This window comes from Astatotilapia calliptera, chromosome 16 (genome assembly GCF_900246225.1).
Source record: "Astatotilapia calliptera chromosome 16, fAstCal1.2, whole genome shotgun sequence".
In the NCBI taxonomy this organism is placed as follows: Eukaryota; Metazoa; Chordata; class Actinopteri; order Cichliformes; family Cichlidae; genus Astatotilapia; species Astatotilapia calliptera.
In genome coordinates, this window is record NC_039317.1 from 2,361,084 (window position 1) to 2,376,269 (window position 15,186).

Genomic DNA, 15,186 nt, shown 5'->3' on the forward strand with positions numbered 1-15,186 from the left:
TACCTACTCATTCACTGTCGTGTCATTGATGTTATGTTGTCGTTTCTGCCTGCGTTCAGTCAGCCAGCCATTCAGTCAGTCCTTTGTTCATTCAGTCAGCCGTCCAGCCAGCCATTTCCTACCTCTGTTCTGTTTGTTCTCTCCATCGGCAATAAACACCCACCTTCACCTACCTACCTGTGAGTCCAGCATTTGGGTCCTCCCTCTCTCATCCACGACACTACTCCTGACACAGGCAAAGTTGCCTCCATTTTTATATATATATTTTTAAATATTTTCTAATATATTTGTAATAATTTATTCTGTTTTGGAAGTGTTTTTTATGCATCTGTATTATATTATACATACACATTAAAAGTGAATCTCTTTCCAAAAAATGCAGTCAGTTTACTTTTTACTCACTATGAGCATCATTCATTAATCTCCCCAGTAATTAAGGTTAGGATATGTATTTTTTTATTCCAATCCATTCTTCGTTTGCAGCATTTAAATAACCAGATCAGATTTGATGTTTTTTTTTTACATCCATCCATCCATTCGCTTCCGCTTATCCTTTTCGGGGTCGCGGGGGGCACTGGAGCCTATCCCAGCTGTCATGGGGCGAGAGGCGGGGTACACCCTGGACAGGTCGCCAGTCTGTTGCAGGGCCAACACACAGGGACAGACAACCCTTCGCACTCACATTCACTCACACCTAGTGGTAGTTTGGATTATCCAATTAACCTATCCCCACAAGCTGCATGTCTTTGGACGGTGGGAGGAAGCCGGAGTACCCGGAGGGAACCCACGCAAACACGGGGAGAACATGCAAACTCTACACAGAAAGACCCCGGCCTGATGGTGGAATTGAACTCAGGACCTTCTTGCTGTGCGGCAACAGTGCTAACCACCGTGCCACCATGCTGCCCTTTTTTTTTTTTTTTTACACCCATTCACACACACATCCACACACTGGTGATGGCAGCTACATGTAGCTACAGCCACCCTGGGGCGCACTGACTGAGGCGAGGCTGCCGGACACTGGCGCCACCGGGCCCTCTGACCACCACCAGTAGGCAACGGGTGAAGTGTCTTGCCCAAGGACACAACGACCGCGACGGTTCAAGCCGGGGGCTTCCGATTACAAGGCGAACTCCCGACTCTTGAGCCACGATCACCCCCGTTTTTTTACAGACTTTTCAAAAAAGTGTTTTGCTTTCCTTTCACAAATGTGGGATTAAATTGTGTTAAAATGTACAAAACAGTGATGTCATGCTTTGTGACGAGGACCAGGGCACAGAGAGACTTGATGAATTTAAGAATCTTATGATTTAATAAAGAAATTTGCAGACTTGCACAGAGATGGTAAAAGGTAAAAGGAGAGTAGAACAGTGCTATGTAAGAATCAGTCCATTTACCATAGGTCTAGTGATGGATTAGAGTTCTGGAATTTGGTGTGAGATTATTTTGTTATCATATGTTACCTTATATATGAGATCAAAGTAGTTGCATTATGATATGGTATGTAGTTTTAGTTTGCCTTAGACCTCTGACTTTAAAGAGTGTGAAAATCATTAGATCTGTTGGATTGACCTGTATTATGTTGAATGTCTTACATTGTTTCAAAGGAGTTGATAGGATAAAGTATGTTATTTTAATCTCACTGATATCATTTACATGCACTGTTATTATTTCATTATTACTTCATTAGTCTGCATCAGTTTATCAGCAATATATCATTGTATCATTCATCATATCATTCTTAGTAAATCGGCTACAAGGTAATTCTCTACCAGCAATAGCTGTAGCTCCAGGCGGACCCAGTAAGTCAGATAAGGACACTCAACTTTCTTTGGCCTAAACCCACAATTACACAGAGTACACACATTTAAGTCCACACTACACGCACTTACATAGTCATGTAGGACACGCACACACTTATGGAGAACTGTGGGGTCGGCTCAGGACATGCTCTCTGTTTGACATACACACAATAGACACGAATAGAGATACACACCACACACACTGGTTTTCTCTGAGTGCTGGGCTGAGTGGAAACATCTGGAGGCCATATAAAGTGAACTTTTGGAGGGAACTTCCTGAGTTCTGAGAACTGACTGATACTTATCATGTGACTTGACGTCATCATTGCAATAAAAGACTTGGGAAGTGATTGTTCGGGGGAGATCGGCTCTAAAAGGCTTGTGATGCTCATCTTCCCCATATGTACATATGTATAATAAAAATCACTATTCTGACATCTACTGAGACCATGCAGTCGTTTGTCTTCTCCTCAAAACTCGAATCATGACATTGGGTTGCTCTTTTAGTTGGTGCTTGGGAGGGTAGAATCAATAAATATCCAGTTCATGATCTTTATGACAATTACGGTACAATATCAATATCAATTCCAGGCAACCGTGGCTCAGGGGGTTGGGAATCGCATCTGTAACCGGAAGGTCGCCGGTTCGATCCCTGGGCTCTCTGTCCTGGCCGTTGTGTCCTTGGGCAAGACACTTTACCCTACTTGCCTACTGGTGTTGGCCAGAGGGGCCGATGGCGTGATATGGCAGCCTCGCTTCTGTCAGTCTGCCCCAGGACTGTCCCCTCCACCAGTATGTGAGAGTGAATGAATAGTGGTAATGTAAAGTGCTTTGGGTGCCTTGAAAAGCGCTATATAAATCCAATCCATTAATATAAGTTTAAAATGTAAATTAATTATCTGCATAAATTTTTCAAATTTTCACTTTCATCTACTAAACTAAGAAGATGGAAAGAAAAGTGACTCGCCACCATTTGGTTTAGAATTGAAGAAACATCTTGGATGAGAGGCGAAACATCTTCAAGAAACTTAAATCAAAAAAATTGTTATTACTGTTCAAAAATAGGTCAGCTGTTCAAGAGTCTGATGGCAGTGGGGAAGAAGGAGTTGTTGAGTCTGGATGTTCTGGATTTCACACTTCTGAATCTCTGTCCCGAGGGCAGAAGTGTGAACAGTCCATGTTGGGGTGTGTGGGGTCTTTGAGGGTGGAGGCAGCTCTCCTCTGGACTCTGCAATGGTAGATGCTCTGGAGAGAGGGCAGCGTACTTCTGGTGATCTTCTCTGCAGTTGTTATCACTCTCTGCAGGCATTTGCGGTCAATGTCAGTAGTGCTGCTGTACCATGCAGTGATGCAGCTGGTCAGTGTGGGCTCCACAATACAGCTGTAGAACCTGCTGAGGATTTTGGCCGACATGCAGAATTTCCTCTGCCTCCTCACGTATTACAGCCGCTGCTGAGCCTTCTTGACTTTCAAGATAAAGACCCTATAACGATACACATAAGGCCCACCAATCACACAAACACCTATGTGCAAGCACGTGCCTACAATGGGAAGAAAAAACTCAATTTAATTCGAAAAAACCTCCAGTAGAACTAGGCTTGGGGAGGGGCAGCCGTATTGTAAACTCCCGAATCTCCTCTGAACCCTCACAAAGCAAACAGAGAGGCAGCACATTATAACTTCTTAGCCAGTTTTAGGGCTTTGTCACCCTGGTTGCAGTGACCTTCCAGCTCTCAGAGGACCTTCAGAGCAGGTCAAGGGAGCCGATTAGGTCCAACTGTCAATCCTTAACCACTCAGCCTTCCCTTTCAGGATAAATGACAGTTTGCCATCATCCACTCAATGGTACTCACCTAATATTCATATCACTGGACTATGGAAGTAATTAAGAACACGTGGGGGGGAAAAGCACCACAGAAAAGCCCCAGTGGACCAGAAATTGAGAACTGTTTTACTATGAGGTGACAGTATGCTGTCACACAGTATATTACAGGAATAGAAAAACCACACCAGCAACAACAACAGAGGTGTGGAAGAAGGAGGGGAGGATGAATATAAAGACGACAGACACATTTTAGTTCAGTTTGCCGTTCTTCCAGCAGTGATGGAGGAAACTGAACTCTGCTTTCAACAACTCTTTAACACCTCCTGCATGAGGCCCAGGCGTCCACACTTTGAGATCATGCTGACTTATATTTTGCTGTCCTTCATTTCTCTGCTTACTGTGATTCTTAACCTGTTGGTCATCATCTCCGTCTCACATTTCAGGTAGAAAGGTATCAAACTGAATTGATCTCAAGCAGTAAGAAAGACATTTCTTTTCACAGATAGTATTTCTTTTCTTTTTAAGCCTCTGCACTATATACTTCAATTTGAATAACACTTGATAGAGAAAACTAAATATAAAATATTGTGTTTTCTCTCCCTATTCAGGCAGCTCCACAGCCCCACCAACCTCCTGCTCCTTTCTCTGGCTGTCGCTGATTTCTGTGTGGGCCTCCTCTTGTTCTTCCAAATTGTGCTGATAGATGGCTGCTGGTTCCTCGGTGACATCATGTGCACTCTGTATCAATACCTAGCATATGTCATCACCTCGGCCTCCATAGGAACCATGGTGATCATATCTGTTGATCGATATTTGGCTATTTGTTACCCTCTGCATTACTCCACCAAGATCACACAACAAAGAGTTAAAATTGTTGTCTGTTTGTGTTGGATCTGTTCTGTCATCTTTCAAAGTCTGATTCTGATGGATAACCTGGAGCAACCAGGCAGGTATAACTCTTGCATTGGAGAGTGTGTCTTTGTCATTAATTACATCGCAGGACTTGTTGATGTTACTTTTTCCTTTATTGTTCCCTTTACTGTGATTGTAGTTTTGTATCTGAGAGTTGTAACGCGTTACTGTAATCCGATTACTGTTTTCAAGTAACGAGTAAAGTAAGGGATTACTATTGCAAAAACGGTAATTAGATTACCGTTACTTTCCCGTAGGAACGCTGCGTTACTGCGTTACTAAAACTGTGAATTTTTGCGAGAATGTCTCACGACAGTGACGTGTGACGTAAGCGAGTGCGCCGTTCGTGACAACAGCTGTGTGCAGATCCAGCCAGCCATTTCCTACCTCTGTTCTGTTTGTTCTCTCCATCGGCAATAAACACCCACCTTCACCTACCTACCTGTGAGTCCAGCATTTGGGTCCTCCCTCTCTCATCCACGACACTACTCCTGACACAGGCAAAGTTGCCTCCATTTTTATATATATATTTTTAAATATTTTCTAATATATTTGTAATAATTTATTCTGTTTTGGAAGTGTTTTTTATGCATCTGTATTATATTATACATACACATTAAAAGTGAATCTCTTTCCAAAAAATGCAGTCAGTTTACTTTTTACTCACTATGAGCATCATTCATTAATCTCCCCAGTAATTAAGGTTAGGATATGTATTTTTTTATTCCAATCCATTCTTCGTTTGCAGCATTTAAATAACCAGATCAGATTTGATGTTTTTTTTTATATCCAGCAAAACACTGCGTTACTAAAACCGTGAATTTTTGCGAGAATGTCTCACGACAGTGACGTAAGCGAGTGCGCCGTTCGTGACAACAGCTGTGTGCAGATCAACAATGGATCATATATCGAGTGCGGGAGAGAGTATGAGCGTGCAGCGTTTAAAGCATGGAAGTACTGACCTTACTTTGAGTTTGATTCCATAAAAAGTGACAAAAACATTAGTGTCCGCTGTGCGTGGGAAGAAAACTTCTTTTTACAGCGAAAAAACCCCCTAAACTTCCAACAAGCACCGAGTAGCTACGACGTAATGGGAAACTCACAGAGAAACTCGCGGATTCTTCCATTGACCGCGGCACACCTGCACCAGGGTAAACCTCCGCCTACCCCACTCCTGCTTTACAGGTGAAAATAGATCAACAGGACCGCTGAGTCTTTGACTTTATTTATTTTGTACTGTGTTTTACTTGCATCTATTTGAAAGACTGAGTGTAAACACACAAAATATTTTATTTTATGTGCTGGAATGTGCAGAAAATAAGTTTAAATGTTAAACTAATTTCTTCCAGTCAGAGAATGTTGCATATAATTAAATTTTTGCTTGATGCATAAAGTTAAAAGATTAAAACTGATAAAACAAGTTAAAAAAGAGACTTTTCCATTTGATTACATTTTGTATGATGGATTATGCAGAAAAAGTAGAATTGGGCTGAAAGATCTATCACTTTATCACCTCTTCAGGTTGTAAATCGTGTTTTTAAAAAGTAACTAAGTAACTAAGTAATTAATTACTTTTGAAAATAAGTAATCAGTAAAGTAACGGGATTACTTTTTTGGGGAGGTAATCAGTAATTAGTTACTGATTACTTTTTTCAAGTAACTTGACCAACACTGCCCCCTATGAGCAAGCACTTTGGCGACAGTTGGAAGGAAAAACTCCCTTTTAACAGTAAAAAACCTCCAGCAGAACCAGGCTCAGGGAGGGGCGGGGCCATCTGCTGTGATTGGTTGGGGTGAGAGAAGGAAGACAGGATAAAGACATGCTGTGGAAGAGAGACACAGATTAATAACAGGTATGATTCAATGCAAAGAGATCTATTAATACATAGTGAGTGAGAAAGGTGACTGGAAAGGAAAAACTCAATGCATCATGGGAATCCCCCGGCAGCCTATGTCTATTGCAGCATAACTAAGGGAGGATTCAGGGTCACCTGGTCCAGCCCTAACTATATGCTTTAGCAAAAAGGAAAGTTTGATCTTAATCCTGAAAGTAGAGATAGTGTCTGTCTCCCGAATCCAAACTGGAAGCTGGTTCCACAGAAGAGGGGCCTGAAAACTGAAGGCTCTGCCTCCCATTCTACTTTTAAATACTCTAGGAACAACAAGTAGGCCTGCAGAGCGAGAGCGAAGTGCTCTAATAGGGTGATATGGTACTACAAGGTCATTAAGATAAGATGGGGCCTGATTATTTGTATGTGAGGATCAGGATTTTGAATTCTGGATTTAACAGGAAGCCAATGAAGGGAAGCCAAAACAGGAGAAATCTGCTCTCTCTTTCTAGTCCCTGTCAGGACTCTTGCTGCAGCATTTTGGATTAGCTGAAGGCTTTTCAGGGAGTTTTTAGGACTTTGTGATAATAATGAATTACAGTCGTCCAGCCTGGAAGTAATAAATGCATGAACTAGTTTTTCAGCGTCACTCTGAGACAGGATATTTCTAATTTTAGAGATGTTGCACAAATGGAAGAACGCAGGCTTACATATTTGTTTAATATGTGCGTTGAAGGACATGTCCGGCAAGCCTCGCCTCTGTCAGTGCGCCCCAGGGTGGCTGTGGCTACAATGTAGCTGCCATCACCAGTGTGTGAATGGGTGGATGACTGGATATGTAAAGCGCTTTGGGGTCCTTAGGGACTAGTAAAAGCGCTATATAAATACAGGCCATTTACCACAGGCCATGTCCTGGTCAAAAATGACTCCAAGGTTCCTCACAGCGTTACTGGAGGCCAAGGTAATGCAATCCAGAGTAAGAATCTGCTTAGATACCATATTTCTAAGATTTTCAGGGCCGAGTACAATAACCTCAGTTTGATCTGAATTAAGAAGCAGAAAGTTAGCGGCCATCCAGGTCTTTATGTCTTTAAGACATTCCTGCAGTTTAACTCATTGGTGTGTGTTAACTGGCTTCATGGACAGATAGAGCTGGGTGTCATCTGCATAGCAGTGAAAATGTATGCTATGTCTTCTAATGATGCTGCCTAAGGGAAGCATGTATAATGTAAACAGAATTGGTCCTAGCACTGAACCCTGTGGAACTCCATAATTAACCTCAGTGTGTGAAGAGGACTCTCCATTTACATGCACAAACTGGAGTCTATTAGATAGATATGATACAAACCACTGCAGCGCAGTACCTGTAATACCTACAGCATGTTCTAACCCCTCTAATAGGATATTATGGTCGACAGTATCGAACGCTGCACTGAGGTCTAGCAGGACAAGCACAGAGATGAGTCCACTGTCAGAGGCCATAAGAAGATCATTTGTAACCTTCACTAAAGCTGTTTCTGTGCTGTGATGAGCTCTGAAACCTGACTGAAACTCTTCAAATAAGCCTCTGCAGATGATCTGTTAGGTGTTTGACAACTACTCTTTCAAGGATGTTTGATATGAAAGGAAGGTTGGAGATTGGCCTATAATTAGCTAAGACTGCTGGGTCTAGAGATGCTTTTTGAGTAAAGGTTTAACTACAGCCAGCTTGAAGGCCTGTGGTACATAGCTGATTATTAGCGATAGATTGATCATATTTAAGGTCGAAGAATTAATTAATGGCAGGATTTCTTTGAGCAGTTTTGTAGGAATGGTGTAACCCATATCACCTACGCATTGTCACATGACCCACGTCAGCTGATTTGAGGCCCCTCTCCTGATTTGCTCCTTCCACGTCGTGGCAAGTATGAAAACTGGCTGTGGAGGGATACTTTCGGGTTCGACCTCTTCTGTGGCTGTAAGCTGATGGCGTTTAGAACGGCGTTGGAAAACAAAGCGTTTTCTCCCCTCAGTTTGTCTATAAAATCCTATCACCTCAGCAGTAAGTGTTTTTAACATCTACCAAAAACAACCTTTTAGTTATCAGTAATGAGTCGATCGTTTCCGCGATTAAAAAATTACTTTGTTCGGCGGCGTTCTCACCGCAAGTACACAGCAAACTTTCCAGTGTTAAATTAACACTGGAGAGTGTCTATATGGGTCCAAACCTCTGAGTGTTAAATACAACACTGTTGAGTGTTAAATTAACACTTTCAAATCAAATCAAATCAAATTAAAAATCAAATCAAATCACTTTTGTTGTCACATCACATGTGCAGGTACATTGGTACAGCACATGTGAGTGAAATTCTTGTGTGCGAGCTTCACAAGCAACAGAGTTGTGCAAAATACAATAATGTAAACAAGCAAAATACAAGAATGGCTACATCTGAAACTAATAAATATATGTACAATATATAATAGTATATGCATTTCTGGATGTGTATACTAAATATTTTTCTACGTGTGTGTGTGTGTGTGTGTGTGTGTACACATATTTTACAAATTAAATAGAGTAAACAATAAATAAAATATATAAAAATATACAGTGTTATATGTTTAAAAGTAACCTAGTCAGTTTTGAAGATTAACAATGGCTAACACTGAGCAGTGCTGATTTTCTAACACTGGAAAATAACTTAAAATGTTAGAAATATTCCAGTGTTAGCAAATCAGCACTGCTCAGTGTTAGTCTTTGTTAATCTTCAAAACTGACTAGGTTACTTTTAAACATATGATCAGTGGGCTCTGATCAGTGGTTGTTCATCAGTGGTCATGTTTGAATTTTCATAATTATGATGAAGGAACTGACCTCCCAGCCCACTGTTCCCTCAGTGGGACTAATTTCAATCAATATGCAAATGTACTGTTTATAAGATTGGGGAAACATGCAGTCAGTTGAGACTGAAGAAGTCACTTGGATGAGTGACGAAACGTTTCTCCCACTGAAAATGAGAATTAAGAGAATTAACTTTTGGAGATTTACTTTCCTGGATGATTGAGCATGCATCAAGACATCACTGAGGGAAAAGTTTACCCTGCTTAGGATAGGGTTACTGGGGGCCCCGCGCTTCAGCTAGGCCTGGGGATGGCGAGCGTGTGGTGGCCGGGCTTTAGTCCATGGGGCCCGGCCAGGCACAGCCCGAAAAGGGGACATGGGCCCATCCTCCTGCAGGCCCACCACCTGCAGGAGACACCGTAGGGGTTGGGTGCATTTTAAAGATTCAAGATTTTCAAGATTCTTTATTTGTCACGTACATGGTTGTACAGGTATAACACGCGGTGAAATGTGACCTGCTCCTCGACTGTTCAAAGAAAAAAGAGAGAGAGACAGACAGAACTTTATATACAGTGAATGAGTATACACAAAGAGGACATTATGTGTAGCAAGTGGGTGAGTTATGTACATTATATAAATAGAAATAAAATAAAATAAAACAATCTGGAAATTTAAAGCTTGTGTACATTGCGTGGGAAGGGTGTTAAAGTGTCTTGTGCTATAGCGAGGCCAGAAGGATCAGGATGATATCAGAAAGTGGTAAGGAGTCCTATCTCAGTCACTTAAGAATGATGGGGGGGGGGAGATGATTCAACACACGAATGGCCTGAGGATAAAAACTTCTCTTGAGCCTCTCTGTTCTTGTTCAGATGGTGCGGAACCTTCTGCCTGATTTCAGAAGCTGGAACAGTTCATTGCTGGGATGGGACGGGTCCTTCAAAATCCAAGTTGCCCTAGTCCAGCATCTCCTGACATAAATGTCCTGTAGGGAAGGGAGAGCAGTCCTGCAGCAGCGTTCTGCCATATGGATCACTCTCTGCAGATGTGAGTGAAGTTGGCCCCCCCACCTTCTTCAAATCCAACAAAAGTGGTATCAAACGTTTGTGCTACGTTTGTGCTGGTTTGTGCTGCAAAAATTTTCGTTATAAATAAATGTAAAGGGAAGAGAAAAAAAGTTGAGAAAAAAAACCAAAACAAAACCTACAAGCAATATCCCAAAATTCCAGGATGGCTGAAACAACAAGTGGCCTTAATCCAAACCCTACACTTTGGAGTGTGACCACAGCTTTTACAAAATTTCCAGAGGTCATCAAAGGTCAACCAGCCCCCCCATATAAATGGAATCAAACAAAATTGGTGTCAATCAGTTGTGCTACGTTTGTGCTGGTTTGTGCTGCACAAATTTTTGTTTGTGCCGCTATTATTTTAAAGATATTAACAAAAATTTCTAGAGGTCATCAGAGGTCAATGGCAGCACAAGAACAAGCTCTGAGTACAAGATCCATAGAGGCTGGGCTCTATCACACCAGGCAAGACCCCAGGTGCAGGCTGTGTAAAGATGCCCCAGAGACAATCCAGCACATAACAGCAGGGTGCAAGCAGGGGCGTGTTTATATATATATATATATATATATATATATATATATATATATATATATATATATATATATATATATATATATATATATATTCATGTCATTATGAGACATGAGATTGAGAACCAGTAGTGATGTGCGATACCACTGATTTCCTGATTCGATACCAAGTAATATTCAGGGTGGTATTGACGATACTGATCCGATACCAATACTTTGTACAAAAACCTTAATATTTCATTGTATTTCATATATAATTGCATTATGTAATTGTAATAATAATATAATAATATAGCTTTATAATGATTACAGGACATCAGACTACTTGTTCTTATTGCTTAATAATGCAGAGTTCATCATATAGAAATAAAAAACCTGAAGGTGTGCGCTATTTGAACACGTTTCCTGCCTGCAGCACTAAAGGACTCCGTGAGAGACGTCTGTCTCGCCGTAGCAGCACCTGTCCCTCTCCTCCTGTTCAGTTCACCTCAACATACGCTCATCATATTCTGTGATATAATTTACTCTGAGCACGCTAATGGCGCATGCGCACTCACAAAGGAACCTTCTGACCAACTTTACACAAACATCACATTGGGGAGACATGTCAGAAAGGTAGGCTGATAGGAAAAAAATGACGAAAATACATAACATGAGGTGAGAGGAGGAGAACAAAAACTCCACTCAGACTGAGCTCCTAGTGGGAGAACAGTTTGATAACAGAAAAAACACCTCAGCACAAAAAGCACATGACTATCAATACACCATAGAAACACAAGACAAGCAACAGGGGCGGGTAAAGGGTAAGATAGAGCCGGTGTAGACAGCGCATCCGGTCCTGCAGCATGTCTGCGCTGGTCCAGTCGACCGCCATCTTCCCCGGGAGGGGACAAGCATCGAAGGCGTTTGGAAAGGGAGGGGGGATGAGTGTGTATCAGTGTATGTGTGTGTGTGTCCAGAGTGCAGCTGAGACAGTGTCCTTCGCCCTGCCAGGCTAGGTAAACACTCTGCCAGCCAACCCAGGTGGCCTTGCATGGAATGGGGGGAACAGTCTAAACACAGTCGTTATCAGGGTGTTGTTGTTCAGCTCCAGCCTTGAGGCCGCAGCTGGCGCCGAAGGGGTCTCCGCATGAAGTGATGATGGCTTTTACTTTAGTGCGAACAACTCATATGAATTTCAAAGCTGTTCTAACAGTCCAACACTGGTCTCTCAATCTCCCGTTGGAGAGCCGCCAGCTTTCTATGATGTTATCCAAACTTACGTTCTGTGATGTTGTCATTCTTTTTGCCCAAAGAGCAGGTTCTGAGAATTCACGACCGCAGTGCACTTCCCCAAGATGTGATCGAATTTGCACTCAAAGGTGTTGTTCCAGCGAGCCCCTCCAGATGTAATCCAGTTTTTCACTCAGAGGTCTTGTTCTGAGTATTCACGGCAACTGTGCGTTCTCCAAGATCTTCTCCGTGCTGCACGCCTCATCCCATCATTTCAATCCCAGCGGGCAGCCTTGTGGGGGGTTTGAACAGCCGGTTCCACTTGATTAATTCTTTGATAAGTCAGGGCCAAGCCAGCGCCGATCAGCAAGAACCCTGTTACCATGGTTCTGAATAGGTAGATATCTTCAGCGCTCAGGCTCACCCGAGCCCCGACTTCTCGTTGAGAAGGGGGTGTCAATTGCATTTAGGGACCAGTTGATCAAATCCATAATTCCTCTTTTAGGTTTTAGAGAACAGACTGTGAGAGAGTGTTCCAGGGAAAAGTAAGTACAAGTTAGCTTGGCGAAACTCCAAAAGCTGGCCACTGTCCTTGACCCATGCAGGTAAATAAAACTATTTTTTAACTTATTGTTACTGTTTCTTCAAAAAGCTCTATAGTTGACAATTATTGTGGAGATTAATATAGACTTTCCTGAACTGTCTACTACAGGTTTGTGACTGAGCTTCTTGGAGGTGAGACATACTTTTCATATTCAGTGGTCTTACCTGCTTTCTGCCACCTGCATCACACCTTGGAGTTGTCCCACCCCCCATGTCCATGTCTATTATTTGATTCTGTCACCCACTAAAATCCTTTTGAATAAAAAAAAAAAGGATTTGTGCTTTGAGGCAATTTTTTTTGAGCGATTAACTGCGATTAATCAAGATTAATTCATTACGAAGCCTGTAATTAATAAGATTGTTTTTTAATTGAGTCCCACCCCTGCTTTTTACATATTTCTATCACTTAGTACTATTTCTGCTTCTGAAGGTGTGGCATTTAATAAAAAGGGGAGGACAAAGATATATGCTGTATGACACAGAATATGATTAGCAGCTCGCCTCACTGTGATGATGGAGGAACCTGAACTCTGCTTTCCAAAACTCCTTAATATCTCCTGCAGGAGGCCAAAGCGTCCTCACTTTGAGATCATGCTAACTTACATTCTGCTCTCCTTCATTTCTTTGCTTACTGTGATTCTTAACCTGCTGGTCATTATCTCCATCTCACACTTCAGGTATGAAAATGTTTCATTATCTCCAAATATTGAATAATTATTTTAATAGTTTAGTTAATTGTGCTGTGTAGCAACATAGCAGTAATAGTAATTAAAACCATAATATGATCTGTATCTACAAGTAAGAGTAGACCTTTTTTTAATGAAGTGCATTTCTATTTCAGTTTTCCTTGTATGTGCATCCACATGCATTTTTTGATGCAGGAAACTAAATATGATGCTCCTTTTTCTCTCCTGGCAGCTCCACACCCCCACCAACTTCCTCCTTCTCTCTCTGGCTGTCGCTGATTTCTTTGTAGGTCTCCTTATGTTCTTTCAAATAGTGCTCATCGATGGATGCTGGTTCCTCGGTGACATCATGTGCACTCTGTATCAGTATCTAGCATTCATTATTACTTCAGCCTCAGTAGGAACCATGGTGATCATATCTGCTGATAGGTATTTGGCTATTTGTTACCCTCTGCATTACTCCACCCAAATCACGCAACAAAGAGTTAATATATGTATAAGTTTGTGTTGGTTTTTTTCTGTGATCTTTCAGAGTTTGATTGTGAAGGATAACTTGAAACAACCAGGAAGGTATAACTCCTGCATTGGAGAGTGTGTCTTTGTCGTTAACTACATTGCTGGGCTTTTTGATCTTTTGTTTTCCTTCATTGTTCCCATTACTGTGATTGTAGTTCTGTATCTGAGAGTGTTTGTGGTGGCTGTGTCTCAGGCTCGTGCCATGAGGTGTCAACTTGCAGTCACTCACCAGCGATCAGTTACAGTAACTGTTACGAAATCGGAGCTGAAAGCAGCCTGGACTCTTGGTGTTGTTGTAGTTGTGTTTCTTATATGCATGTGTCCATATTACTGTGTGGCTCTCACAGGCCAAGATAACTTCCTAAATGCTTCATCTGCTGCCTTTGTAATTTGTTTGTTGTACTTTAACTCTTGCCTAAACCCTATCATTTATGTCTTTTTTTATCCCTGGTTCAGAAAGTCAATCAAACTTATTTCTACTCTTCAAATACTGCAGCCTGACTCCCGTGAGACTAACATGCATTAAGAACACTTTTTAAAACCGTAACCATAAACAGGACAATGTACTTAGTCACAATGAAGACTTGAAAGTTCAGATAAAGCAATATGTTGGCAAACATATTTATATATGTATCTGCTTCCACATGAGTACTTGCAATTACAAAAAAACAGTTTCCTGGTACTTTGTACTCTAAATTAAGATAAAATACTTTCTCGAGCACTTTCTGTGACCGCAGACATTAGCATATACATTTTATTTTGTAATGTTTTCATAGGCTTGAAGGACAGCCATCAACAATATTAGGAAGTAATGTTTTAAAAAACAAGTAAAAAAAAAAACAGTTAAACAATGTTTTTTCTTGCATTTCTTGCATTTTAGATTCTTAAAAATAGCCACTTTTGCCTGCTCACTGCCGGTCAAAAGTTTTTGCACATAATTTTTCCTTTTTTGTTATTGAATATTATGCAGTTTAATGTCTCATTGCACATTTGTTTCTGAGACTTTGGATGGTGAAGGAAACTGTACTCACCAGCACCTTTATTTTCTTTGCAATTTCTCTGTAGGACAGACCTACATTTATAAGTGTTATGATGGTCCGTCTCTCTTCCCTTGTTAATTGGATTTTTCTTGCAAAACACTACTTTCTGCAGTACAATACTGTTCAACTGATGCTGACAAGGGTATGGTACCACAGTGTGTTCCAGCACTGCTTTTATGCAGACAGAGGGGGCTGTAAGTCATCCAGAAAAGTTGGAATACCTGTTGGAGTTAGTAGCAGCAGCTTTCAAGGCCTCATCAACCTCCATTGCTGCAGAACAGCTTTAAACCATACCCTTGACAGCATCAGTTGAACAGTATTGTACTGCAGAAAGTAGTGTTTTGTACA

General features: G+C 41.4%; 1 protein-coding gene across 1 annotated transcript; it reads left to right on the plus strand.

Annotated features, from left to right (window-relative positions):
* Nucleotides 1-3,906: 3,906 nt before the first annotated feature.
* LOC113008488 (trace amine-associated receptor 13c-like) lies at nt 3,907-14,324 on the plus strand. Its single transcript, XM_026145936.1, has 3 exons — nt 3,907-4,070; nt 4,236-4,577; nt 13,853-14,324. The coding sequence occupies exons 1-3, from the start codon at nt 3,907-3,909 to the stop codon at nt 14,322-14,324; spliced, it is 978 nt and encodes a 325-aa protein (XP_026001721.1).
* Nucleotides 14,325-15,186: the final 862 nt, after the last annotated feature.